Source organism: Nothoprocta perdicaria, unplaced genomic scaffold (assembly GCF_003342845.1).
Source record: "Nothoprocta perdicaria isolate Ctin4 unplaced genomic scaffold, notPer1 scaffold_3, whole genome shotgun sequence".
Classification (NCBI taxonomy): domain Eukaryota; kingdom Metazoa; phylum Chordata; class Aves; order Tinamiformes; family Tinamidae; genus Nothoprocta; species Nothoprocta perdicaria.
Genome location: NW_020455532.1, coordinates 5,058,520 through 5,085,021, shown reverse-complemented (window position 1 = coordinate 5,085,021; position 26,502 = coordinate 5,058,520). Strand labels below are relative to the sequence as shown.

At 41.6% G+C, this 26,502-nt stretch overlaps 1 protein-coding gene across 1 annotated transcript in view; it reads right to left on the bottom strand.

Moving 5' to 3' along the window:
* Positions 1-22,455, bottom strand: part of ARFGEF2 (ADP ribosylation factor guanine nucleotide exchange factor 2) — a 30,141-nt gene extending 7,686 nt beyond the window's left edge. Inside the window, exons 1-28 of the mRNA XM_026042019.1 lie at positions 22,317-22,455; positions 15,148-15,157; positions 14,761-14,884; positions 14,250-14,396; positions 13,378-13,557; positions 12,725-12,944; positions 12,195-12,266; positions 11,749-11,897; positions 11,242-11,372; positions 10,661-10,895; positions 10,276-10,375; positions 9,933-10,072; positions 9,524-9,632; positions 8,826-9,027; positions 8,274-8,385; positions 7,457-7,662; positions 6,368-6,452; positions 6,094-6,265; positions 4,875-5,026; positions 4,573-4,701; positions 4,052-4,210; positions 3,124-3,271; positions 2,586-2,685; positions 1,801-1,841; positions 1,549-1,718; positions 744-895; positions 445-617; positions 13-173 (exon numbers count right to left, since the gene is read on the bottom strand). Of these exons, the coding sequence (XP_025897804.1) occupies positions 13-173; positions 445-617; positions 744-895; positions 1,549-1,718; positions 1,801-1,841; positions 2,586-2,685; positions 3,124-3,271; positions 4,052-4,210; positions 4,573-4,701; positions 4,875-5,026; positions 6,094-6,265; positions 6,368-6,452; positions 7,457-7,662; positions 8,274-8,385; positions 8,826-9,027; positions 9,524-9,632; positions 9,933-10,072; positions 10,276-10,375; positions 10,661-10,895; positions 11,242-11,372; positions 11,749-11,897; positions 12,195-12,266; positions 12,725-12,944; positions 13,378-13,557; positions 14,250-14,396; positions 14,761-14,884; positions 15,148-15,157; positions 22,317-22,455 (3,918 nt within the window). The remainder of the gene's footprint in view (positions 1-12; positions 174-444; positions 618-743; positions 896-1,548; positions 1,719-1,800; positions 1,842-2,585; positions 2,686-3,123; positions 3,272-4,051; positions 4,211-4,572; positions 4,702-4,874; positions 5,027-6,093; positions 6,266-6,367; positions 6,453-7,456; positions 7,663-8,273; positions 8,386-8,825; positions 9,028-9,523; positions 9,633-9,932; positions 10,073-10,275; positions 10,376-10,660; positions 10,896-11,241; positions 11,373-11,748; positions 11,898-12,194; positions 12,267-12,724; positions 12,945-13,377; positions 13,558-14,249; positions 14,397-14,760; positions 14,885-15,147; positions 15,158-22,316) is intronic.
* Positions 22,456-26,502: the final 4,047 nt, after the last annotated feature.

Sequence of the window (26,502 nt, the reverse complement as noted above, 5' to 3'; positions counted from 1 at the left end):
GTAAGAAAATACCTGTGGTCTTTCTGAAACATATTTTGCACAATAACGAATAAGTCTAATAGCTTCCATGCTCGTGTCTGGAAACGCTACGTTACAGGCAAATTCTGAAAGGCATTTTACCGCATCCTGGAATGAATCAATTGCTGCCGGAAAGTGCTGTTGAAAAATATTTGCTGTGGAAAACAAATGAAAATACTTTTCAAAATTTACTAATACTGAATTTTACTAATAGTAACCATCTATAGTAAGCTACTGTTGCTATTTTTCCCCCCCTCTATAGGAAATCAGCAGACCTGATGCAAAAATCTTACAAGCAAGCTATTTAAACACCACATTTAGGTCTTCTATTTATCTATTAATACAACAGTCTTATTCTGATAACCTTYTTATGCAGAATCACAGCAGTTTTAATTTATGTAGTTGTATCTGTCAAGTATTACTTACTAACGATATGTGCTGTAGTTTGAAAGGCCAACTCCACAATATTCCCATCGTGGTCAGAAGCAGCTTGGTGAAAAACTGCAAAGATATTCTTCCAGCCAGARCGAATATTACCAGCTTGGGAGTTCACCATCTGGGCAATGCAGCGTATGACCATGTCCCGAATAGTTGGGGATCTGAAAAAGCAGAAATTAACACAATGTCAAAAGCCACTTCCACCTGCAAGGGAATCCAGGCCRCATCAGAGCACATCTTTAAAAAGGCCTCAAGCAGCTAACACAGAGATTCCAGTGCATGCACACCTGTTTTTTTTCATAATATGCTCAAAAGGCCTCAAGAAGTCTTTCTGGAAACGGAAGTTGGCCAACTCTCCCTTCTCAAGAAACTTCATTGACAGCTGCCTTAATGAATCTACTGCAAAGATGGCAACATCTTCATTAGGGTTACATCCAACCTAGAAGAAAAGCAGGTCTTCAGTCACTTCCCAGCTAACACTAAAACTTGCAATGATTCATCATACAAGTTCGATCTTTGGCACATTTCTAGTTGATATACAGAAAATAAGGGGTTACTTTTGGAAGGGATCTAGAAAATAAGGGGTTACTTTTGGAAGAGATCTGTCTCAATCATTTTGTCTGTGTATGATGCCCCACAGATCCTGCATGCAAGTGCAGAACAACCACCAGACACACAGAGCTTAGTTTAGAAGGACAGCATGTCCCTAGTTCCTCAACAAAATACCTTTGCTATTTCAGGATCATCTCTAGATATTTTAGAAGACTGAAACAATCCTTACATTTAATTAGAAGGATAAGACAACGGCTGAGGGAGAAGTACAAATACAAAGCCATATAACAAGGCAGTTAAGATTATTTTCATTAATTCTATTCTTATCCTTTCAGTTTTTAAATATCTGTTCCCTTTTAATTAGATACCAGATTCTAACATTGCTTAGATTTTTCCAGCTCAAATGCTGTAGATTTTATGTCTTTAATGGATCCTGACATTGTCACAACACCACATACACTGCTCAAGAACACAATGGAAAATGATCAAACAAGTCCTGCCTCATTCATTTACATGCTGTAACTTTAATTTTTAGATTACCTTATTGAAATGATCTCCAATCACTTGCCATATCCTTGACCACTGTAGCCTAATGCGATTCATATTGTAATATGATATCTCCACTATCTTCTGCAGGCTGAACATGCGAGGATGGTGTGGGGAAGCCAGCTCGTCCATGGAAACAGCACACAGCCATCGGACAAAGTCAACTGAACATTAAAACACATCTCTAAGTTCAGGATGTTAAACTGCAAGAGTCCCTGTAAACCACCCTGTGGACAGCATACTTACCTATTGCATTTCCATCAAGCCTCGTTGATCCTGTAAATATCCTGTAGATGAAATGAGTTGCAATTTTAGCTGCACACAGCAAAGAGTCAATCACATCTTAGAACTGTAAGTAAACATCATTACATCTCCTCAAAGTACCATGTAACCCTCCATGCCATGAACCCTGCACCTCTTCTATTTTTATTACTTGGCAGAAGTTCATGTCCCTCTTCTTGCAGTTTTGAACATTCACTTCCCTGCTGCAACTTGGAATCTGCTGTGCTCTCCTGTACTGTGGGAACAACCACAGGCTCCTATTTTTCCTYCTCTGCACGCACTGCCAGAAGACCCATTTGGGTAACAGGGAGAAGGAAGAGGAATTAAGAAAGCTTCTTGCAAGACTTTACTGGATACCAGCTGCTGTCTTCTTCATTTTTATGTAGTTCAAGAGTAGCTTAAGCTGTGACTGTTGAAATGTATCAGGAAGACTATGGATATGCAGCCACTCCTTCCTTGCCTAAAAGAGTTCAGAGTCTCAACAGCTTCACAGGAGACACTGGAAGGCTGAACATACAGAAACTATTAGGTGACCCTGTAGAATTGTAATTATAAAAAAGTCCTCTTCCAACACATTTTATGTTAAATAACAGCATAGCTCATCAGTAGCCTCTTTCTGAAAATAGATTAAAAGAAAAAAAAAAAATCTTTCAAGAACCAAAGTGTCTGATATGACAGAACCTGCAGATGAAGTGAGGGTGACCAGTAACTTCAAGGCGCATTTTCCCCATAAAAACCACATTCAATACCTGTCTACTGCTACCACCACACTCTGTGAGCTGGTCTCTCCCACTGACTCCTGAATGCTTGCCATGTGCCTCTTATCAGCTCCACTCCCAACCAGGTTACCTGCAAGAAAAATAAAATAAAGCTCAACACCAGTATTTAGCATCATGAAATAGTGGCTTTTACCAACAAAAAGTAAGCACCCACAAACAAGCAGAAAAGAGAGACAATTAGCTAGTGATTTATATGGATCAGTGCTTTACCCAAACTGTGCCAAATTACTACAAAATTGAACATCCAATAAAAAGATTATTTTTTCTTTGGGTGTTATGTTTTGACCTTCAGGATTTTTTTTTTTTCTAATTTCACAGAGAGAGATCTTTATTGTATGTCTTGTATGGATTGATATGAACTGAAATAGCTGAAGTAAYAGATTCAGATTTATTTAGTTTCATTAATCTCAAATCAAGACAGAAAAATAAGTTTTTGTATCTTGCATCATAGAGCTGATCCATCATATCTGCCTTATAAATGCAGCTTTGTAAAGTTCAATAATCTTACCCAATCCCAAACCCATAAATTCTTCCCCTCCAGATGAATAGCTCTTAATACTTCCTTCTCTTTCACGCCCAGAGCCAGATAAATATCGAGTTTTCACTCCAGTTCCTATAAGTTGTGCTAGTTCAAGCTGACTAATACATTTCAAGATCTGAAAAAAAATGACATTTAAACATTTTGTTTCAGGATATGACCTTATTTGTATTCCTATCACTCTACAGATTCTCCCCCCTTTAGACACCAATTTTGATGTAGCTGAAACACCATTACTAATGTAACTGGAAATGCACCAACTGCCATGAATCACTGCACAATGCAAGGATAACAATAACAAAACCCAAGAGTACCCAAAAAGTTTAACGTGGATCTCYGAAAGGAAACCTTTGTATCACTTTGCATGGCGTCATGAGAGAGGTGCTGTAAGTCCAGTCTGAACAACTTGTCAGCTAAACTACCTTTTGGCTCATACTATCATGCAGCCAAGGACTAGTGTCAAAGATAAGGCAGAASAAATTCCCCTTTTAGCAGTAACACAGATTAAGGTCAGATTAAAGACCTCACAAAAATTAAGTATGAGACCAATAGCCTATCTTTATCCATTCCTCAACAAGTTCCTTTGGGCCTACTTTCTCATGTGATTTTACTGTAAAGGTTACCAAACACTGGACAAAGTTTGAATTTGTCAGTTGCAGTTCTCTGGTTTGTATGATCAACAATTCAATAGGCTGTCTGCCCRAAAAAGGCAAGAGACGATTTTTAAAAAAACTACCAATTAATGTATTTGAATTCAAGTTTCAAACAGGGTTCTGACAAACGCAGGGAGCTAAACACAGTTACCAAAGACTGAAACTAATAAACTAGCTAGAATAAAAGAACCTGCAGTTTTCAAAGGATATTGTGGCTGTACTATTTCAACTATACAAGTTTTTACCTCATGCCAAGAGTTCCCAAGATAGTTGCCGTCCGTGTGAGCAACTGTAATAAGYGTCTTAATGGTGTCTATGTTTTTCTGTTTCATTTCGGTAATGCTGGAACTGGCGGTCAACAAGGAGAAACGAGCAAGTGCCTGTACATAAGCATCTCGTTCAAGCTACAAAGCAGAGAAACAAGCCATGTAATTAAGTTCCTCCAGAGCTGGAGAAAACCACTTCCCCAGCATGCCTGCGTGACTTGTTCCCATGCCTAGTTGGCAATTACATTTTGAGCACTCTCCATTTGAAAGAGAACAGGAGGTAAGCTCGTAAATGCACTTAGTAAAGGCTCAGCAATGCAAGGGAATCAATTATGAAAAGCTTGAGGATATAAAGATCTCAAAACAAACTAAAGAAATGATGAGGAAAACCAGTTATTTCTACTTGGCTGTTTCAATAAGATTGCTCATTCACATTTCTTCTTTTTCCTCCTAGAGTCTAAACTGCCCCTAATGAGGTCCTTGCAAAATATTATACAAACCTGCATCCCAAAGATACAAGCTATCCTAATTGCACATCGTATTCCTTCCAAACAAAGAGATGCAACTTCTGTGTCATCACAGTTCTGCAAGCCAACGCTGTAAGCTGCCAGCAATGGAGTCCATACAAGCTAAAGAAAGGAAGAAACCATGGTTAGAAGTCTGCTAAAGCATTAGGCAGACTAAATGCCATCCCCCCCCCAAAAACTGTCATATTATCTAACTCTAGAGCATCATTTCCCACATTTTTTCAAATTAAGACTGTCTTAACAGTGATGACAGAAAAAGAATTTCACACACTCACTTTAAACATGGGCCTGACATGATCCAGATGAGTGGCACTAGTGAAAGGGGCCTTTGCGTGGCTTACTGCCTCCATGAGGGCTTTGGCTGTTTTAGCCATTTGCTCCATCTCCAAGTTGTACAACAACCTCCGCTGCTTCTCGTTGGCTACATCTAAAGGGGAACAACCATACGGTTCCATTAGCGTTTCTTTTTTTTTTTTAAAAAAAAGCAGATTCCATGATTTAGCTCTGAGTATTACAAATGTTAAATGAAGCTGTAAAAAATGACACCCACTGCTAAAATCTTCTATAAGCATTACAAGTCAGAGGTTGTCACAGGATGCAGACAAGGAATTCCAGCACTAAAATTCATATCCCAACTAAAGACCTTATTCTAAACATAACTAACTCAGCCCTTCATTTACATGCCAGGTGCTAAGAGCTGAAATAACAGAAAGTTGGAGGTAGACTGTAAATCATCCCTTCTGTCCAAGTCGGCATGAAATGCTCTGTGTTCTTAGGCTGAAGTTMCCAAAAGAAAACTAGCCATCACAAATTACTGATTCTTTTCCTAATTGACTTAGTTACCTCATACTAAAGGTTGCAACCTTACTTTTCAGGCAAATCAGTTTGCTCCTGATCCAGAAACTTTACAAACAGCATCCAAATCACTGAAGCAAACATACTAAAGGTCAGAATTCGCTAGTTAAAATACTGGGCATTGATTTGATTCTGAGTAAATGCAAAGCACATTTGAGGATGCTGGTTTCTGTTGTGTGCTACACAGAAGTGCACGATTGTTCTAGGTGAGGAAAGGTGACTAAGTCATGACAAACTCTCCAATCTCTCCCTTCTTCAAACGTTCTCAGCCTCTGAACTATGACATGCTATTGACAATCAGGCACAAAATACATTGCTTAGTACATAAAAACAAGAAGTTAACCTACAAATCAAGTACCAACTATCCCCCCCCACATTTCCATTTCAGACGAATCTACAGTTCCCTTTGCCTCCCTGCAGTGGCAATGGAGGAACACAGCTATGTTTACATTATAAAAACAGCAATATTGAATAACAGCTAAGCCAGTTTCATTCTAGATATCTGTATTAGTCATTCTAAGTGTAATTTCTGTATTACATGGATATTTGTAAAAAGGATTGAGCTATCTATGCCATGCTGAAGAAAAATTACTACAACTTTTCAGAGCACAGATCTTTCAGGTTCTAGCTCCTCCTTACTTGGCTTACTACACTTGGTTGCAATTGCATATTCTTTTGTCTCCTTCATTGCAATTTTCTTTCCTTCTATTTCTTCATAGATGGTGGATAAATACTCTACAGGCAGATCTTTACTGTCATTGATTCCTCGATTCATTTTAATGTATTGCTCCTTTGTCATTTTATTCTTTACCTATAAAGGAGAATAGAAATTAGTATCAGACTTTGAATAAAAGTTCTAGAGAAGTTTGAACTTCTATAGCTGCTTTGTTTTTGGAGAGGTTTTTTTTCCTACCTGTGGACTATGCAAGTCTGTAGTCAGCATTATAATAGAGTACGCCAGAACATAGGCAGTGTCAGCACTAGCAAATAGTGTTTGCCTGGGGGAAAAAAACAAAAACCAAAACCAAACATATTTTAGAGGCTTAATTCCTCAATCCATTAGTTCTATTTCCAAATAYAGGAGAAAAATATCCAGGAGTGCTATGTATTCAACCAAAGAACTGCAATAAGGTCATTACTAAAGGCCTAAAATTAGGCTTTAGAAATGCATGAAGCCCAAAATGCTTTACAATACAAATAAAAGATAAATATAAAAGCACCATTTTCACAAGGTTGAGTGCTAGGGAGGACTGGAATCTTCAAATTCCAAAATTGCAGAAAGATTACACATTATCCTCCTTTGAGTCTTCTGACAAAAAGCTAAAGAACAGGCTATTCAGTTTCAGAAGGAATTGCACAAAATCAGACCAAGTGATACACCGAGTGGACTAAGTGGGAACCAATTAGGACTGAATACCTAGCTACCCATTAATGCAAGCCTGTTTACYATATTAGAAATAACATGAACAGTCTACTTTATGTAAGTGACATACGTGCATTTGCCTTTTCTATTTAGCTAATGGAGGCAAGAAGCACAGCATCTTATTAGCTACTTGAGCAATTTATTTTTAATTTTCACCACTACTAATTTTCACTAGCTACAGCTAGTCTCTGTTGTTTATACTTGACTAGTCCAGATTTGATCATAAATAGAGAAAAAAATATATATTACAGAATTTTAACATGTTCAGGGCTTCTCTCATTCAAAAATTTCTTCTAACAAATATATGGTATATATTGAAATGCCAGCATTGGTATTGTGAAGCTTTAGATAGAAAAAAATGGAAGTTAAAAGTTGCCTCCAGGAAGTCCTGATAGAATACTGTTTAGCTGTGCTGAAGCTCCTCAGCAGCCAGGCAAAGCAGTAAGATCTGTTCGCACATGAATTCTATAGAGATGCCCAACTTTTGTGATATAAGCAGGAGTTGTGCTTTAACCCCGGGGCCACATACACACAAAAACACCACTCTTCAAGCACTCGAGCAAAAAGGTTCTGAGTTACCGTTGGTTGCATTCAATATATCTAGCAGCAAACTTCTCCATTAATCTGTCAATTTTCTGGGCTTCACCGGGCAGCCGGAAACCTTCCAGAAATATCCGCAGAGCGGAGACAAAGTCTTTCCCACAGAAATCTAGTTGATCTACATAGGCATACATCACTTCCTTGTTAAACTTGTTGCTTTCCCCAAGAAATTCCCCTACTTGGGTCTAAAAACACAAGAGACAGTTATGAGCATGTAATCCAACTGACAGCTTCACACAAGAGTTGCACAGCAGTTAGTTTTGTAAGACTGAGGTGCTTCACTGAGAAGGCAAAGCAGCTGTTAGCAGGATGATATCTAAAAAATGAAACACACTAGTGTCAGTAAACAAGTGGCTTTAGCCTGTATATTCTTGCCTATCTCATTCGCCAAAGCAGTGCATGTATTATCCTACAGTTCAGGAAAGCAGCAGTGCACCAAATTTCATCTATGGTGGGGAASACTTTGCCACCACAGTTCACAACACTCCCTTGGTGGCAAGGTACTGCCAGTACAGACATACATAAAGTTCTCCCATGTATGGGGAATCCTTCCAGCACTTTCTTGCAAACTTAGCTATTTTACCAAAAAGCCTGGGACAGCAAGCAAGCAGAAATTAGAATGGGGGTTGAAGTAACTTCATTGCAAGCCTCACACTATTAGTACTAGTTATCTATTAATTAAAAATTAATTAAGAGAGAATACATAGGTAGACTTCAAAGGACAGGGGAAGAGAAGAGAGAGACAGGAATATTTCTGTGAGAATATCATTAGCTATTTTGTTGCACGTAGTCTTACAGAACAGAGGCGTTCTTCCTGGTGCAGAAACTGTGCAATGTCCTCTGCGGTAGTGCCAAGCATACCCTGCTCCTGTAGGTACTGTATTCCTCTCTTTGGTTTTTTATTAAACCTACTCGGACAAAACATAGGTCAAAGTGAATCATGCAAGTGAAGATATAACTGCCAACACCATTTGGGTTACATGTCTCTGTAAAACTAAAGATTCCATGCTATAGTTCTATACCACTTTTAAAAAAGAAGGTCAGAATGTCAAGGAACATGATATAACTGCATTAACTAATCAAATCAATTTCTGCCTAGGAACACACACTTTCTTCTCTGTGGCTGAATCAACACAGAGGAAAGTGTGAAACATCCTCACTTAGGTCAAAGATCTTACTAAATTCCTTTTAACTGTACTTATTTCCAATGTCAGCTTTTGACAAGAGCAAGCATCTTAGGGAGCAAGATTAATGACAATATCCCCCAAAAACAGGCTGCATAAGAACTGTAAGAAATAATATGGCTGCAGTTTCTACCAGTGATTTTTTCTTGTCCTATCAAACTTACAGTTCTATCCCATGCTCAATTATTTCTTTTTGCTGCTTGATAACTTCAAACTGCTCTGGGTCATCTGGGACAGTGGTCTGGGTACCAACACTTCCAACTCCTGATGACACGGTGGAGTCCAAGGAACTTACGCTACTTCGTCTYCCTCCACTGTCAAGGCATTTACCTTCACTCATTTCCTGTTCAGACGGTTTATATGCACCTGTTTTTAAACACAGATTTATATTGTCCTGTTCAGTCAAACAAATTTAGTCAAAAGAGTTTTTGGTAAAAGTTTCTAAAGGGACAATGTTCCTATTCTATCAGGTATACATTTTAGCAGACTACAATCTGTGAATGTTATACTGATGCAATTCTAAAATAACCTAAACTCTTTAAAAGGAAAAGAATAGCAGCAACTACAGAGACAGATTCTTCCACTTAAATCTACTGATCTCAACAATTGTTACATTTGTCCTATATGAACCAGWTTTTACAATGTTGATAATGGCCTGGATAAAATCTTTAGAAAACATGAAACCTAGATATGTGAACCAGACCCTTGGAGTGACAGTTACTGCAATAACATTAACTACTACAAAAAACATTTCATTTGTATAAACAAACCTTCACATAAAAATCCAGCACAGCTTCTAAAGACTCGATATATACACGGACCAACTTACTAAATTGAGTCCTGCACAGAGAAGCAATCTTACCTAAGGTGGTCTGATGATTGGGATTCACGTAAAGGTCTTTGCTCCATTCTACCATACATTTTAAAATAGAAACCAAACATTCAAGTCCTTTTTTCCTCAGGCTTAGTTCCTAAAAAAAAACAATGCCCTTTGCTTTATTATACAGGTAAATTACAATATTCAGTGACAAAATAAGCTCTACTGCTACTCCAAGGACCAGGAAAGTGCAAACAGAAAAGCAGAAAATACATGCAAGAGGAACACACTGCTGGGACATAAGCCCCAGAAGGAAAGTCATCTGACTATGGCAAAGGAAGGTTCAGTTAATTTTCCTCTGTTTTTGCAATACAGCAAAAAAGAGCTCAGAAYAAGTCTGAATGACACACTGCTATTTATGAAAAAAACAGATCATCTGCAAAGCTGTTCTTACTTGCAAAGGTGTCATTCCCAGCTCATGTCCACTTCGTCCCTGTGCGATTTTAGACAAGTCATTTACAAGGCGTTCAAATATATTAGCAGCATTTAAATCACAGTCATAGTTAACATAAATATCCACCACGCACTGGGCATCTTGAAAATAAGAAAAAGAGTATTAAAATTCAATGAAATAGTGTCTTATAAAAGGAAAATACCCAGYTGGAGCAAGCAGTGGGGGTGAATCTAGATATTTTATTCAAGAATATATTTACACACACACACTAAATATGACATGTCTCAAAGAACTTTCTTCAGCTTTCAGAGAAAAAGGTCACCTTTTACAACCATGAAAATACCTGCACAAATTCTAGTTAAAGTCTGAATCACCATCCACTTGTGTTCGAAAGAACTTGAAGATGTCTCCAGAATATTTAGGAATATTTCTTTGAAGAACACCTGAAAAATAAATGAGGTAAAGAATCTGAGGTAAAGTCTAAAGCTCCCTAAGAACTTTTAGRATTATGTTAACTGCGCAGAATAATTTCTATTTAGCAATTTCTTGAATAGTATTCAAGAAATTCTATCTCATATATTGAAATTTAAAGACAGAGTACAACCGTTTACTTCGCAAACAAACATAAGTGGCTATGTCCTAAGGTACATTTGCCTTTGTATCTATCATTTCGGTATTTCAGTTTAGGAAGAAGAGAATCATAAGGATCACAGATAAAAACCTCTTACCTCAATCTGCATTTTTAAGTGAGTCTTAAAATTTGAGAGCAGTGTGAGAAAGATGGCCAGAGAGAGCTCAAATACATCAGGAACAGAAGAGACTCCATTTTTAGATAATGCTACACAAAGATATTGCTTGATTGCATTGATGAACATTTCATGTGTCCTGAAAACTGGACCAGCATTTTGCAATACTGAGAGAAGAAGCTGGAGAGAGACTATCTTAGAACGCAGTTCATGGGATCTAGAAGAAATTCAACATAAAGATTTCCATTGCACTTGTGAATACACATACTTGCATTCAGGCTAAATACTATAGTATTTCTTCCATATTAAGAAAAAATAGTTGCTATTTTTATCCATTTCAAATAGACACTCAGCCTGCAAGTAATGCTGGACCATCTCAATTTGGAGGCGTGCAGGAAGATAATCAGCCTGGATGAGAATAACAAATGCTACCAACTACTGAGCACTAGAATAACSAGTCTAACTGGAACCGGGGGATTCCAGAACCCAAGCAGCTGCATAGCTGTGTCTCCTCTGACTCTAAAGGCTACATGGGGACAATAAGCAATAAATCCAGTTATTACTTGGGATCTGGTGGTCCATCACCAAGTGGTTTCATGGAGAGTTTGCACAGGGACCTGAACACAAGGAAGGCATCCTTCTGAAGAACATGGGAAAATTTGGCAGCAGCTTGGTGTCCAGACACATCTGTTTCCTAGCAAACAAGAAGCACAATATTAAAACCTCAGTACAGCAAAGGAAGAGAGCAACTGCTAAGATTCCACAACTCCTCAGAGAATCAGCTACAGGTTAAAGAGCAATACACTTGCCAAAATTTAAACCAACCTAAACAGGAACACAAGAAATCCCGATCTTTACACAGTGTTGACTGAATCCCCTCCCACCCCAAAGTGGTGGAATACTTTAAAGCAGCTATTTTCAACATGAACTTGATCTGAATTTGCTGCTTCTTTCAAATCTGAGCAGGACTTATATATTAAAAGCCTCCATTTCCTTCCTCCAATAAAATTAGTTAGCATAATAAGAGATTTCTCAGTCTCTATACATAAACATCCAGGGAAGTTATTTACCAAATTATCAGTGGAGGAAACTGATTGTCTGTCATCTGGAATCCCATTTGTTTGTACATTTTCATTACTAGAGCCAGAAAGAGCAATATCTGGAGTCTCTAATACAGGCTGAGCCTTGACTGTTCCTATTACATGTTTTTCTTCAGCCACTGAGGGAGAAAAAGAAAATAAAATTAATCTGTTGAGCTGCCTTAAAAAAAAAGGTGTGATATTTGTTAAGCTTTACCATTGGTGGGGMCAGACGGGCAGCACTAGTAAATCAGAGGGAATTTCTCACCTATCAAAGGAAATACTCCTGTGAGGCCATAAAAGTCTCTTCTTGCTGCCTTAGAAAGCATTCTTTACAGGATGCTTAGTAATGAAAAATGAGTTCTTTGCTTTATCATCACAGGAGTACGTGTCAGGCATTACAAACACATCTATTTTATTTCAGAAGATTTCACTACCTTTCACAGCTGATTTGACAACATCTTCCAAGATGTCTTTAACCATTTCTTTTCCTCCATCAGGTGTTTCCTCTGATGAAACACATAAAAAGATAGCTTTGTTTAGGAAGAAGGAAAGGCTAAGGAGGTAGAAGGATTAAAAAAGGACTTCAGTTATCCCAAAACAATTTTAGCACTTGCAAATATACTTTGATTAATCTCTCTACTTGCCTTCCCTTTTATCAATCTAACAAAATTCAAACTTCAATATAATCTATAWACAAGTTTTTATATATATATATAAATATATAGTGTTGTATATACGCTTTTATTAAAATTCTAGGGCAAACAAAAAAAGTCCTTCTTCAAAGGTAATGTCTAAGCAYGCCTGATACATCTAAGGATAGTCTGTGTACTCCACATAACTAACGTGTAGATGTGAATGTGATTTGGGCCAATAATCTCTACCGCTTCTCTAAATAATACTAAAGAATAATTTCCTGTAGATACACTGTAAGTGAAGACCACAAGCACAATATATTCTTTCTTACCTGATACTGAAGGAAGYTGATGTTGCTCTGACTTCACCTCTCCATTTTCTGTCTGCTCAGGCTCACCATTAGTTAACTCCAGGCTTACAGGAGCAGTGGGTTTGCTCTCCTGATAACTGTGCTTTAAGTGWCCAATCTTTGGAGACCTTGTCACGATTTGAATTGCAGGAGATTGGGATTTCTGATTATTTGTTTTTTCCACTTCCCTGGCTTCTTGTATCTTAAATAAATAAATAAATAAAGTTAACCTGGGGCAGAAAACAAAAGAGGAATAAATGTCTATGATGACYGATGTTCCTTTATGAATTCAAATGCTAACAAGAAAGTGTGAATATATTCACTTAGCCAGTCTGATTAAAAAGATTTGCTTCTTATTTAGCTACTGTGGAAACAAGTTTATCTTAAAAGTATCCCATTATTTATATGTAGCTGCTTGTCAGAGACAACAGCATCAAATCTTGTTATCAGCCATAAGTCTCACACTTTATTTTAAATCTGCCTATAGCGTTCAATATGCTTCACTGCAGGATGTGGCAGATGCTTTTAAAAAACAAATCAATAGGTGCTCATCTACAGTGAGATACATACATAAAAATATTCTGTTCAGTTTTCAAGCTTAAACATTTAAGATAAGCAAAATAACAGCTACATACAGCTTGATTTTCCATTCGTGTAAAAATGACATTTAGCATCTGTGTAAGGGTAGCTTTGGCAGTTGTCTGATTAATGAGATTTTTACTGGCCAGATAGATGTTGTAACAGGTTCTAACAGTCTGCAGAATTGTTCCTTCATGAATCTCAATATACGGAGATGTTACTGCAGTAAGGAGAGCCTGAAAGAGTACACAAAACAGTAAGACTGAAATTAAGCAAGCAGCAAGATTTATCATATAGGTCTTCCACGATAAGCTGTGACTTTATTAGGGAACATATATATAAATTTATTAAAAAAAAAAAAAAAAAACACCAAGAAACTTATACTTCTTTGAAAGCACTATTCCAATCAGAAGATAACAGAAATTTCATAGATTTGTAGTATTCTTTCATGAGCTGTTAAGGAAAATGAATACTTCACATCACACAATACACACTTTCCTTTGAGGGAGGTAGCCTCCAAACRGTGCCTTCAGCTGAAGTTTTGTGGAAATACTATATATTAGCCTCACAGCTGACAGCATCTCATCAGCCTCATGAACACAGACATCACTAATCTACAAGATGAACACTACTACTATCAAGTTGTCCTGTTTTTGCTAAATAATGTTACCTGGCCATGGCTCAGCCCAGACTGAAGGATGAGAGTTAATAAGCTATACATGCTCCATTTCAGAAGGAGAAAATACACTCCACAAACCTATTCACACAGTGTGAAAGCCTCTCTAAATTCAATGAGACATCTAACTGTAGGAGATGGAGAAACTGGGGCCTAAGTAGCACTTCACATTCAAATTTGTTTCAGCTACAAAAATCAGAGTCACTCACAAAACACACAACAACAATGCACACTTAAAATGCACCAAAATACCTTAATTATTTGCAATTGTACTCCTTCATCTGTTTGAGGACCCTGAAAGCAATTGCAAATTGTTTCGACTATTCGGTCAATCAGCCGTTTTCCAGGAGCTCCACTATCTGGAGCATTGCCAGTGATATGTCCATATGCAATGAGTTTCTAGGTAGGAAGAATATTAGTTAGTCATATAATATTAGGTAAAATGCAGGCAAGTACAGCATGAAAAGAGGGATTTAGATTGCCTACTTTATTTGGCCATTTAAAACAAAGACTGAATACCATCAATAATCTGGCTAGCACTTCCTTGGACTACTCATACATATAGACAAAGTGGATTTTAAGAGGTGCACACACTTTTGCCATCCACATGATTTCTCACTACTGCAAACAGACAATTATTTATTACCTGTCTTTGCACCTAACCACAGCGAGGTTCTACCCAAGTAATGCCCAAATCACACAGTACTTTTGCAACTGCCTCCTTACTCATTTCAGTCTGTCCAGGTTTCAGCAGAACACTTACCTGTAAGCAATCCAATGAAGTACTGACAATGCGTGGAGACTTGGACTGGCAGGCCAGCTCGAATGGAAGGAAATACTTATCTGCCTCGATGAAGTTTGCTTTGGGTGGAGCAGCAGTGCCTTCTCTAGGCCAGACAAGAAGAGTTATTTATTTTCCTAATCATAGCTGTCTCCATTTTCAGATTATAAAAATACACACGTAGCAGCATACACATTTAATGCAAACTCCTTTTAGGCATACTTCTAAAAGACAGTTGTTCTTCCTTCAAAATCATACAAGAACAGCTCTACATTTTCCTATATTGCTCTATATTTTCTTCCCTCACTACAGTCCAGCATCGCACTGCCTGAAATACAGAACTCCTATGCACCCTAAAGATAAGCTTACCTAAAATAGCCTTGTGTGAACAATATTAAACAGAGACACAGAATCTGGGACTCTAAATCATAACACAGTGCTACAAAGTTTTCTTAAAAGAAGTGGATTTTTACATAATCTTTTGACTTCTTGATCTAGGTAGTTAAGAGTATTAACAAACTTGCTGCTCTTCATGATTTCCAGATATATCAGCTAAATAAAGCCCAGCACAAGTAGAAAGTCAGTCTCTTGTAGGAGCTTTGTGATCCTCCATAAGGAAATGCAGTGGCAGCTACGGCCCAGGTGCCCAGAGCCACAAGCAGTGGGTGCTTCAGACACATGGGTCATGTCCCTTGGTTTGGCAGCGAAGGTGTCCCTGTATCCCACCGGCTCCCTGCCATAACTTGCACCCTCTCACATTGCCACTAGCACACTAGTGAACTTGCCATCGTGTGGTAGAGTTGACAGCAATTAGTAACTTACCTTTGCTTTTCCAGCTCAGTTTTTATTTCATCTGGAAGAAAGAAAATAATTGAAGATATTGACATCCAGCATAACACAAACGTGAAAAATACAACAAAGCAGAGCTGTTTCTAACCAAAAGCTTTGCACTGTATATGTGCCATTTTCCTGGAACATCTTTAACTTCCTAAATCAGAGATTGAACATAACTCTCCTATTTGCTGAAAGGCCCATCAACTTCTACATGTTCTATTTTTTTCCCRAATATTCTTAACAAAAAGGTACCTTTAGAAATATAGCTTTCATTCAAGAGAAAGTTCACAAGAGGAAGGTCTAGTTTGAAGAAGTCTTTAAGCAAGTACACAAACCACCTAATTCAAAGCACCAGGTACTGCTGTTGCAGCAGCCTGCTCAGGGTAAACTCCACAGCATGACATCAGCTGAATAAACAAACTCCCACTCKGCGATCTGGCATCTCAAACGCGCACCGTCATCTTGCCAGGAGGGCTTTTCTCTTCCCACTGCTTTTGAAAGTTTCACGTTGGGAGAGGTTTTCAGAATTCAATAAACTTGCATGTTGGTGGTTTCTATTGCACACAGCGACACGCAGAGACCCTCGCAGGGCTGCCGGCGGATGCGCCCACGGAGCAACGYGCCCCGCGGCGGGAAGACGGACAACAGGGCACCCCTAGGCATTGAGCGGTGTGACAAGCACCAGGGAACACTATCGCTCCGCATGCAACCAAAGCGGCAGCAAAACTCAGAGCGCCACAGACCCGCAGCACGTCATGGCTCTGTTCAAAAGCCCCCTGTTTCCAACTCAGTCATAAGAACAGAGCAAGCCCAAAACAACCTCTTCATTATTGCTGTCACAGAAAGCTACACGTCAGCCCCTTCATGCCTGTCCCTTGCCACTTCCCAGCTCACGAGCTGCACTGACCCCAGCACAGATGCCAGTCTGTGYGTCTGGGTGCTCCCTGCTCCCCATCCTTATGGCATCTGCAGCAGAAACTACACAGAAAATACAACCAGCAGCAGCAACTRTCTTGGTGCTGAGGAGCAGAGGCTCAAACCCCCCAGGCCTCGGGCTGCGCAGGACCCATCAGCCCAGCAACTACAGTGCTGCTCACATCCAGATTCTTTGGATTTCAATATTGCATGGCCAGCTAGAGCCAAAACAAACAAACAGAGAAACTACCAGTGTACTAATTTCTTGCAAGGACCATTTAGAAATTTTCTTTATCAAATGTACAGAGGAGTTGGAGCAGTACTGGGAAACCTGAGCTACACAGCAGCTTCACATGGCAATCTCCTACCTCAGGAGACCCAAACTCTGCATCAAGAGAAGACCGACTGATGCCCAGGTGCAAACACACATTTCCACTTACTTCTGTTGGGCATAAACACCAAGTGCACCAATTAAGCACCCAGAATTAGCAGCTTTTCCAGGAGAAACCAAACCCCTGAGGAGAACACTGTGCTACAGAAGCCAGCCAGGACTTGGGAAACACTGCAGGGAAATTCTTGAGTGCTCCATCTCCTCGCACGCAACCCTCAACGGCCTCGGGCAGGACACAGGGGCCCYCTCGACCCAACCAGAACAGCAGGATGGCCAATATTACAACCGAATTTCCTTAACGTCTCAAAACGACTACATGGAGCAGTTCCTCACATAACAGGTTTACAAAATGAGGCCGTTTTCACTTCCCAGTCTTACACAAGCCAGCTGCAAGGCAGTGAGCAACAGCACAGAACCACAGCCTGTGCTGGCAGCACGGAGCTACAGTCAGTTTAGCAGYTTGGGTTCAGGTACAAGCCTAGCTTTGTGATAAGCTGCTTTTTTAGCGCTTAGCTGATCAGGAGARTCAACAGACTAGAGGCCACAGACTGATTTTGATGGCTGGTTAAGAAATAATCAGGAATTTGGGGGCCAAAATAGGGCAAATCTTAACATAGAACCACATCTTGAATCATTGTCTTCCTCATTCCTGCAGCCAGGTGGTTTAATTGATGAATGTGCTGCTGAGAAGTTCAGTTAAGCAAAATTTTAATTCAAATTGTTTTATTTAATAATTTTCCCACCATCAAGAGCACATTATGATCCACAGAGCTAGTGAATACAATGAATACTGAAGCATCTGATTTATTCTGCTGTGTTATAATGTTAATAGAATGGGGCATTGCTATTGCATATGRGACCTGGTTTAAAACGGAGCTTTCTGGACACTCTTTTACAGTTGAAAATGCTTAGTGTTGCCTCTGGGACTGGGCAAATGAAGTCATCTTTTAGCTACAGTCACTACTCCAAGAGCTGCAGGATGCCAGGCTGCTCAGCAATAATATARTCATTGCTGATATTTCAGACATCCTGCAGAACCAGCCATTATAGCACCTTAAATCACTGCAGGAATGCACCATCCTCTGCACTAGACCAACTATGCCCAAGTTACAGTCAGGTGGTTGTCCTTGCAATAGATCATTTGTGTAGTTTGGAAGAAAAAAAACTGTTTTGACGTTGCTTTGGTCAAGCAAGGCCAGACCTTTGGAATTCTCATGGGTGTTTCTAAAGCACAGGAAACAGAAAGGTACTAATAGTGTTTGCCCCCACACCTGTCCAGCCACCACATGTCCCGAGCTGCAGATGCACCTAATTTTCATGCTCTCTCAACAGAAACTGAAACTTGTCTAGTATCGACTGGTCTGRTGCCCCTGTTATCCAAAGACATTTGCAATAAAACAGAGTAGTTTAAAAAAAAAGAAAAAAAAAAGTTTTAGATGCAAACTTGATGAAGATTTTAGCCATAAGCAGACATAGTCAGACCTGTCTCATGTTCACACCTATTGTAATGATACCTCTTCCAACAGTTGCAGTAGATACTGCATAAAAAAAATAGATCTCTATATTACAACAGCAAAAACTTCACTCAGATGCGCTCTGAAATTTTAATAAAAATAAAATCCAACAAAAGCCTGACCAAATTCCCTATAACTTATTATATGAAGCGTTTTCCAAAGCAGTATAAAAAGCTCTGCATCACAGTAGTATTTTAGCAAATAACATTGGCAGAAAGGAATGAACACCAGGACAAAACCAAGTCACGAGCATGCCTCTACCACTGATTGCATCAAAACAGTTTGGAAATCTCATCTGAAGTGCTCTTTTGGTAGTCTGACCACCAAAAGTAAACGAAACAGGTGTTGCCTAATGTAAGTCCCCCTTGCCATGTCCCAAGCAGACAGGAGCAGAAACAAACCTACTGCCGCTGTCACTCCTCTGCTCCAGGCACAGGAATAAGGAAGGTGGCTCAGCCCAAGGCCCCTCCGCAGCTGGAGAACGTGGGTGGGCTGCAGGGGCCCCAGCACAACGTGGGCCCCGGGGACCCCGCACAGCGCCGGCCCCGACTGCCGCTGCCAGGGACAGCGGGCACAGGCAGAGACGGCATCGGCTGCCGCGGGCTGCACGCTCTGCACGGGCCCCCATGGCCCCTCGTTCCTCAGAGGCGAGCGCGCGCTGCAAGGGCTGCTCACTCTGCCTGGCCCCCCACAGCCCCTCGTTCCTCGGAGGTGAGCAYAGGCTGTGAGGGCTGCACACTCTGCACAGCCCCCCACGGCCCCTCGTTCCTCGGAGGTGAGCACAGGCTGTGAGGGCTGCACACTCTGCACAGCCCCCCACGGCCCCTCGTTCCTCGGAGGTGAGCACAGGCTGTGAGGGCTGCACACTCTGCACAGCCCCSCACGGCCCCTCGTTCCTCGGAGGTGAGCACAGGCTGCACGCTCTGCACACCCAAAGCACACGCTGCTGCGCATGAACTGAACCCGTCGGGTTTGCTTGTACTTAACACTATATTCTCATATACGATACTGTGCACTAAAACAAAGGACTACACATTGCCTGCCTGCCTTAGGTGCATCCTACGTTAAGGGCCAGGTCGCTGTCAGCAGGCACAGGTCGGTYCGGGCACGGAAGGCAGCCCAGCGCCGGTGTAAGGACACCGGCAGCATCTGTGTGTCCATAGCGTCCCAGGGCAGGGAGCTCCCTGCCAGTGCAAACACCCGGGAAGTGGCACGAGCGCCTCCCCCCACACTGCCTAATTCCCAGCCACCTTAACCGTACTCAACAGAGTCATTTCCATTTATTGATTCTACTGAGCTAACCAAACAAAGCCTCAGTAGGAGCTGCTACAGTGGAGGTCCTGCTAGCACCAGCATTCTCAAAACATGCTAGTTAAGAGGCTTAACTAGCCCAAGAAAAAAACAGGTGTTTCCAGACGTGTCATTTATATGAAGAAGTTTCTTAAGCGGTCATACAGATTCCCAGACTGAAGGCAAGGCTTAAAAGATGTTTTTGTTAATTAACAGGTTAACTAAACAAATTACATTGTTTACAAAGCTCACAAATAGATATACTTGGAGGTCCCTAGGCGAAGGAGATGATACAGCCAGGCTGGCTGCACACTAAGTCATTAAAAACTCCTAGTAGGAGAAGAGCAAACAGTCTGTGTGAGAGCGAGGTGCATGGTTAGCATCACACCAACATGAACTGCAGACACTGTCTGTGCTCTTCATGGTGGGGACTGCATCAGTGCATTTAATAAGAACCACATGCATCTAGAGCTTCACATAAATGGTTATTAATCATCTATTCATACACAATATGTTGTCTGTCTGTTGAAAATTGGCTTCCCTAAAAAAAAAAAAAAAAAAAAAAAAATCACAGTTTGCTATAACAGGGCAGAACAGCTTCTGTGCTGAAAAACCTCATTGCTCTCAGTCTCTCCTGGGATTTACTGGTACTGAGAATCCAGGATACAACTATTACACCTACCGATGAAGCAAGAGACTGAATGAAGGAATCCATTCAAGCTCTGCTTACTCAACATTAACACTGAATATTTCCAAGGAGGGAGGAGAGGGGGAAGAGCAGAAACGCACAGAAACTGGTTTTGTTACCAAACCCCTCTCCAGCAACAGATACCTAACATTGCTCTGGGCCACCAGTGTGAGCTAACAAGCCCTGCACAGTGCCGGGAATGAATAACCGGTGCTTTTCTTTCACCCCTCCAAGTCCTATCTGAGCCTATGATACTCTTCATTTCTACTAAGTAACAAAGCTATTTYGCAGTCCAAAAGAGCAGACTACTGGTGTGGTAACAGCTATATTATTGAGGCAGGGAGCAGAAGAGCATAAGAATCATTTAATATGAGAATCAAATACCACCTTTATTCTCTCCTGAGTGAGAATGACATTAATTTTCAGCAGTAACTCATGTAAGTTGTCTCAGTGTTTGACTAACATTTTCTTTAACATGTGTTACTTATTTAAAACAAGAACACTGTTCTCACAATTAAAAATATATTCATCAGTGTCACAGGAAATAAGTTCAGTTTTGATCACTGAATACTTCTACAGCTAAAGTTTTCCCGATACCACTGAGTCGTCATTACTCCAGGTGAATACTTTGGCACAAAATGAAGCAAAGAATGCAGCCAAACAATAATTTTAAGGTATGCGTAATTAACGCTGCTGCRGTAATACTACTGCAGGAAACAGAAACAGCTGCAGGTTTGTTTGGCTTGGCTGTCTGTAAAATACACCAGTTCCTCTGTATTTAAAATAAGGGCACACCACAGCCTTCCGCCACATAGCCAGACACACCACGCACAGGTTAGTGCCTCGAGGCTCCATTACAGAGACCACTGCATAAACACATCAGTACAGCGAACCCCAGGTACATAAAATTAACTTTACATTTCTCCCAAAGTGACCGAATTTTACTCACAGTTCATTATAATAGCTTAACTGGACTTTATTATTTACTAAAAACTCCGAAGCCTCTTTCCTGCACACCAATGTGTGCAGATGAAATCTGGCCTGAATTGCTCACACCACAAGAACGGTTCTTCCCATGTTCCTTGCCCTATCTACTACAGCAGAGGCCTGATTTCATTAAAAACTGTTAGCTAGTTTTTAATGGGTCAGGAAGTCTCAGTCTTACTTAACCCAAAGTATAGTATTAACTCAGGTAAACTTGAGTTAAACAAAACTGTCTTCAGTTGCACAGAAAAGATCTCGACCTTCACAAAATAAGGGTGATTTGAAAGTCACAGTGCAGCTAAAAGGGAGGGCGCTCAGGCCAACTGCTCGAAATGATGCAACCACCTTCACCACATCTAACCGACCTCCTGTGGCACGGGAGCCWGGGCCCTAACTGAGCGGGGCACTTGGGCAATGATAGGTTATCTCTTCGCGCTGACCTCGGCTTTAGTTCGGCAAACAACACGGTTATTTTTGTCAAATAAGCTTAGTTAAAAAAAAATAAATAAAATCATTTCTACCATCAGCAAAGAATCACAAGTTTATTGTGCCTTAAAACACATAGATATAAAACAGGCACGACCCAAAAAGCGCCAATGGGGGGTTATTGTACGAGGATCTCCCAAATCCAGATGTTATGTTAGTTAAGTGGGAAGACGCGCACTAGTAGCCTTCCAAGAGGCTCCCCTTCTCACCCTCGGGATTTCACAGAGCAGGAAAACAGGCTCCCTTTCCTGTCAGCGCTGGGGAGGTTTCCTGCTTCTCCTCTTCCTCGGGGCGAGGCAGGGGGAGAAGGGGCGAGASGGGGAGAAGGAAGCGCCAGAACTGCCTGGCGCACCCGTACAACGCCACGGCCCGGGCCGCCAGCTCCWGCAAGGACTGAACAGGGAGGGCGCCGCGCTCGCGGGCCCCGCGCACTCACCCAGCGCCACCTGGCAGGCCCTGCGCAGCTGCCCGTGCGGCGGCCGCTTCGCCTCCTTCTCGGCCAGGATCTTCTCGAGCGCCCGCGACACGAACATGCTCTTGGTGCGCGTGTCCTGCTCGCGGGCCGGGGGCTGCATGGCGGCGGGGAGGGCGCCGCGCTCGGGGCCGCCGCTCACAGGCCCGGCCCGCGCCGCGGCCCCGTGACGCGCAGGAGACGCCGCTCCCTCAGCGGCGGCGCCCGCGACACGGCGCCGCCATGTTGGCGCCGTCACGTGACACGGGCATTTCCCCCTCCCCCGCCCGCCCGCGCCGCGTGACCTCTGACCCCCGCGGAGGCGCCAACGTGGGGTGCCGCTGAGGCGGCCGCTGCGCGACAGGCGCGACAGGCGCGACAGCCGCCAGCCCGGCCGTGTCGCGCCGRCAAATGAGGCGCTGCCCCGCTGTAATGTAAAATCCTGAGGAGGAAACGGGGCAGCCGGGGCTGGGGTAGCGGTGTCTGTATCCATAAGAAAGAATTACTCTTCCACTACAATTATTTACATTGATTAAAGTACCACAGGGGAGGACACATTAATAAAATCATTTTCTTGTTATAACACTTCTGTTGTGTCTCAACTCTTCCACTGTCGCTACTAGCTTTCCCAGAAYGAGCCTGACAGGGAGTCAGTGAGAAACTGTTCGCTTGAGGGACGTCATCGATGTTGCGTGTCAGAGATGAACCAGGAATTGCAGAGAAATCCAGGCGTCCTTCTGAACCCGCGCCCGGTCGCTGCACCTCCCCGTTATCTTTCTTTTGCTCAGCAGGAAGGTCTGCGCCCAGGACACGTTCTGGACTCTTTGCCCTTAGGTGCCATGGTGCACGGAGGTGGCCCTGGAGGTTGGGCTTCCCCCGGACTCCCTTCTCCAGCACACTGCAGCCATTCCCGCCACACTCGGTCACTCCACAGTGCGCTTAACCAGCTCAGGAAAACGCTGCCTAACTGACAGMGATGACAGGGGCACATTAGATTGTCTGGATTGACGCTTTATTTCCTTTTTTTTTTTTTTTTTTCAATCGGCAAGACTTGTGCTCTTACCCTTTAAAATGACATTAGTGGATTTTGAATGCCATGTTGTCAAGATTTGCAAGATTTTTTCTTTAAAAAAAAAAGCACTAAAAAAGCGCTGAGTCCAGACATCTGTGAAAGCATTAGTTTAGCGTTATTTCACCGGAAAAATAGGCAGTGCTATGTGATCACCTCTGCTGTCTGGAGGTTATGCGGACACACAGAGAGCTGAGGACTCCAATTCCAATGAAAAATACGAGTTACAAGAAGGGGAAATCAAACATTACTAACAAGGAAGGATAAAGAGTGGAGGAAATATCTCCATAAAAAATGTTTAAAGGTTTGTTACTGTCTGAAGACTTTCKATTTTCCTTGGAGGTCAACAGTTCAAGTATGGTTGTGCTGTGTGATCTCATAGTTCATCATAAGATCACAGTTTATCAGGGTGTAACTCACTGCACAGTACCTGAAACCACCTAACACAGGCTGCTGCTTCTGCTCTGAACCATGTAGAAAAACTCATTTTGGAATGCTGAAAAACTCTTTTTTCCTGGTGTCTTCCCTGCTACTAAAAATAGCATGCTGCTATTTTCAAATAAAAACAGCCATTTAATCATTTTCTATATTTGCTATTTATATTAGCTGCAAATTCTTTACATGGTCAGTTATATTGTAAGGGATATCCCGTTCCAGGAGATATTTTATAATATGCTTCAGGTTAGTAAACACGATTTTAGACCCTCGTGGTACGTCTTTGTACATMTAGAGTCATTGAAATAGGTGATTTTCAAGTAGATCAATTTGGTATCAAACTAGTTTGCATGCCAGATGGTTGAATTCATTGGCATTAAAGACTGAAATAAAGACGATAGGATGGGGTTTATCTGAGCTTTTCAAAACACTGTTCCCAAAAGGCAAAGCCTGAGGAATAGGCTGCCCAAGTTGGTGCTGATTCAGTGCGGCTCTGGAGGGAATTAGGAAGGTGCTGGCTGTGCATCTCATGACTCAGCTGCCTCCTCTCATTCCTACCGCAGCACCGCTGCAGCTCTGCTGAACCACAGCCTTTCATAGTCTCTCCACAGGGTCCCTCACTCAACAGCTCACAGACCAGGCTCCATCTAATTTAATGTGCTCCATTCTGAGGAGCAAGAAATTCAGGATAAACCTAAGAGCCTCATTACTTACAAAAAAAAAAAAGGACAATTTCTTTTTTTTCTTCACTAGTTTAGCACATCCAAAAAAAAAGAAAAGGTCTAATATGTCTCCCTAACAATTTCTGTCTATGAAGAAGGGACAGATGGAGAAATAACACACAAAAAGGAGTGAACAGAATCACCTGTCACAGAGTCGAGTACTATCATTGAGAGCCTAAAAGTTAAAGAAAAAACTGACTGTGCTTGGACTCAAGAGTCGGTTCCTTTCCGTGCTGAAATCTGTAGTCTCAGAATARGTACGAATGTGCCATGGAGAACATGGTGGCTCGGCCTTAGGGCCAAGTCAGAAGGGAAGATCTGGCTGATGCAAGTTCACCCCTCCTCATACTCGGGTGGAAAGGTCTAGCTGGGAATGTGATGGACAATGTCACTCATTTTTTGCTCTGAGTGGTATTGATAAGGCAAATAAGCCCTGTCTCTTGAAAGGCTATTCATTCAGCCACAACAAGATAAAATTTGGGATTATTAGTATAGACAGAGGAGCAGAGCAGTCAAGTAGTAAGGGATGTTTATTCAGAAAATGGGAAGGCGGCATTAATTCTTATTTATAGCTAAGGAATGATCTGCTTGTTTCCATTCTTACAGAAGGGGCCCTTTGTACTCAGAAGTTTCCAGAGAACTGCATGCTTTACTGCTGCAGATAATGTGTAGACAAGTCCTTGCAGACTCTGCTAGCATCTTGGAGGGCCTCACGTCTCCTTCCCCTGTTATTGTGGGATTTGAGGCAAAGGAAACCAGACTCCTGGCTCAGAGTGATGAGGTAGATGTGCACATTGCCACAGCTGACCCCAGAGTTGTTTCAGACAGGATCATTGAGCCCGCCCTGAGAAATGCATTATGCGAGATGCAGTGTCAGGGCAGTGTGGGCACATCCCTGATCTAACACCAGCTCCTGAAGAAGTTGTCCATGGAAGAGCCTCCTCTCTTCCCTCATCAACAGAGAGTCCCATGCAGAGGCAGATGATTCTAATTGCTAGCTCCTTTTTACAAAAATGTACTTTTTCCTCTTGATTACGCTTAACACCTGCTGTTGGTTTCAGTATAACCAGGCTATAAACAGATATTTAGCTATTCAGTTAAGCTAACCTGTCTCCTTGCTATTATCTATGCCCCCACTACCAGGAGATCTGGAATACAGAGCAAATCTTTGTTTCCCCTCTCAAAATGCTGGTGGTCTTTACCTTTGTGCATTCTTGTGGTGTATTTTACTGTGTGCTGCAGCTTTTGGTCAGGATGAGAGGCAGGTTAGAGCCCAGGTAAGGTTAGCAGGCAGCGATGACACCAGTCAACATACAAATCCAGGGGGAAAAGAGGGTGGAATGCCTTGCTGATGGCATCCGTCCTATTACACAAGGCAGGAGCTGGAAGAGAGTCATGATCTTCCTCACATGTGCAGCCCACTCAGCAACATCCCAATATTCCCAAATCAAGAAATTTTAGAGGATGGCACGGGAAGTAATACCTGGGGGAAATCAACACAAAAGAAAACAAAACATAGTGTTATARCATAGCACCAAAAACTAGAAAAATAAAATCTACTACAATGTTTTCTGTGAGTCACTCTAAGATGCAGAGGGGCCTTGGGAATGATAAAGGAAAATATGTGTATAGAAGCCCATAAAAACTTAAAGAAAGGCTTGTGCCAGGTAGCTTTTAGCTTGTAGGTTGGTCCTCTGAGCTTGAGGACTTGCTCAGAGCATCTCTGTTTAATGCCACTAGTCAGAGGCTTTTATCAGAAACTCAAAATATACTTTGATTACAATAACCAGAGGTGCTGCCGCATGTTGAGCTCACTCCAAGTGTAAAGATACCATTTCTTGACTATCAATTGGCAGTAAATGGTGCTGACAGCCATGACTTCACGCAAGGAGGGAAAGGTTAATGTGAGAAGCAGTGAACGTCAGGACAGTTTATTTCCAGGCCA